The 2,416-nt window shown below is 39.7% G+C and overlaps 1 protein-coding gene across 9 annotated transcripts in view; it reads right to left on the reverse strand.

Annotated features, from left to right (window-relative positions):
- Positions 1-2,416, reverse strand: part of dock9b (dedicator of cytokinesis 9b) — a 148,412-nt gene that overhangs the window by 12,909 nt on the left and 133,087 nt on the right. For all 9 annotated transcript variants that reach the window (XM_014022222.1, XM_014022227.1, XM_014022217.1 and 6 more), the window contains one exon: positions 1,558-1,696. In XM_014022222.1, the coding sequence (XP_013877676.1) occupies positions 1,558-1,696 (139 nt within the window). The remainder of the gene's footprint in view (positions 1-1,557; positions 1,697-2,416) is intronic.

Below are 2,416 nucleotides of genomic sequence, written 5' to 3' on the forward strand. Positions count from 1 at the left end.
GTCCAGACCTGTCTCCCATTGAAACTGTGACACATTATGACACACAACATACAACAACAGAAACCCTGAACTGTTGAGCAACTGAAGTTCATCAAACTAGAATGTGAAAGAACTCCAGCTGCAAAGCTTCAACAATCAGTGTCCTCTGGTCACAAACACTTAGTGTTGGTCAAAGAAAACTGATGGAACTCAGTGGTAAACATGAACCTGTCCCTGCTTTTTTAGAATGTGTTGCAGCATCAAATGCAAAATAAGTGAATATTAAAAAATTAAAATATATAAATAAAGGTTTAAAATGTATGGAGTTCCATTTGTGCCAAAAATATGTTGTTGAGCCTTTGTCCATGTTCTGATACCTTGTGTTGACACACAAAATTGTTTTGTTCTAGTGCTGGGCGGTATACCGTTTTGTACCGAAAACCGGTTTTTATTTTTGTTATGATATGACTTTTCTGAATACCGGTGTAAATAGCCTGAACACRTGTGGAACGTTTTGTCGCGGCCGCCAGTGAGCTGTTTCCCTGGGGACACATTTCGTTGCAGCACCGCTAAGCGCATAGCATGCTAACGTTATTGTTGGAACCACTGGCGGCGGTGGTGTATTTCAGCTGCTTATATGGTCTGATGTAAAAAAAATGTTTTCACCTTCGCTGAATAGTAAACAACTCTTCAGTGACGCGCACGGTTAGATTTAACGCACTACGTTATAACGGAGACGTTATTGCATGGAGACTCTAGCGTGCTTCTATTGTGAAAAGCCCAGGGGGAAGTAGCTTTGTAGTGTAGCGGAGTTGACTGATGTGCAAAGTGAGTCGTCCTTATTTTATTAATGTGTTTTATTAACACATAACGATAGACCAGATAATGATTTTTTCTCAACCCTTCACGATCTGACCTAAACGCATGATTACTGTCTACAACCAGGCAAAGAAGAAAAAATGTACAAGAGGAGGGAAACAGTGACACAGAGGTACAGTAAAAGAAAAAAGTCAATAAGCAAAGTTTGTACATTTTATTAACAGCTGAGCTGTGAGGAAAAAAATACCGTCAAATACCGTGAAACTGGTGTAATTGTTGAAAATACCATGATATAAAATTTGGGTCATACCGCCCAGCTCTATTTTGTTCTGTCTGTAGTTACAGTATGTTGTTAGACCATGTTGTTTAATGTGTTGCCTCCTTAAGTAGTTTTCATTTGCTGTTACAACCTGTCAGGTGCAGACAACAGGTTGTAACAGCATAATGTGACAGCAAAAAGAGCAGACAGGTGACAGGTTGTAACAGCAAATGAAAACTATTTAAGGAGGCAACACATCCAACAACATGGTCTAACAACATAACTTCAGACAGAACAAAACAACGTTATGTGTCAACACAAGGTATAAGAACATGGACAAAGGCTCAACAACACATTTTTGGCACAAATGGAACTCCATAAAAATGGTGTTTTTAAGTTTTGAGTTGATCCACGTAGGGGAATTTAAGTAAAACTAAACTCTAAATTGTACAACATATAGGTTATTTATGCTCACGTTGACATTTGTCTTGCCRTCCTACCTGTTCATGCATGATGTTGGACAGTTCCCTGATCATGTCCCTGTAGTTCGCCTTCATCTCATCATGATACTCCTGCTGGTCTTCTTTAATCAGTCGTTCGTTCACTCCCAGTGCCTGTCCACAGGCRTCCACAAATTGCCTGGGGAGGAGGGAACATATGTTTGTAAAAAGATCTGTCCATAAATAAAGCTTGACCACAGTGAAGGACGGTCGTTGAGTGTTTTTTAGCAACAGAAATTGAGACTGAGAGACTGGACCAAAGGTTCACCGTCCAACAGGATAATGCTAATACCAAAGCTAAACTAGTATGGACCGGGGACAATTCTATCAAAGCCTGAAAGACCAAATGTCTCTGGAGGGACATAAAATGGTGGTCTGTCAACGATCTCCATGTACTTGGACTGAGATTAGGAGGATTTGTGACAAAAATAGGTGGCAGTGGTGGGCACAGCTGCACTAATCACTAACAGCTAATAGCAAATTTTGTTTGTGTTCAGAGGATTAGCATTTAGTGGATCRATTAGCTTCTGCTAAAYGTAGTTCTGCTAAGTTTTGATCCTCTAACAAAAACAACTTCCCCCCCACACATGCAATGCTTACATGCCTGTGTCATGTTCCTTGTGTGTGTAGCATCTGTAGCATGTTGTGTGTCACCTGCGTTAGTCTTAAACTGCAGTTTGTTTACTTGCTGATACAACAGCTTGTGGTTTTAACTGCTTGATRGATGCAGAAATGTTTTTAATGAGGTTTTAGTCAAGGTTCTAATGTTTCTGTGAATGTCTCACATCTACAGCAGGTAAAATAAGTATTGAACACGTCAACATTTTTCTCAGTAAATATATTACTAGAGGTGCTAATG

Source organism: Austrofundulus limnaeus, unplaced genomic scaffold, assembly GCF_001266775.1.
Source record: "Austrofundulus limnaeus strain Quisiro unplaced genomic scaffold, Austrofundulus_limnaeus-1.0 Scaffold320, whole genome shotgun sequence".
Taxonomy (NCBI): domain Eukaryota; kingdom Metazoa; phylum Chordata; class Actinopteri; order Cyprinodontiformes; family Rivulidae; genus Austrofundulus; species Austrofundulus limnaeus.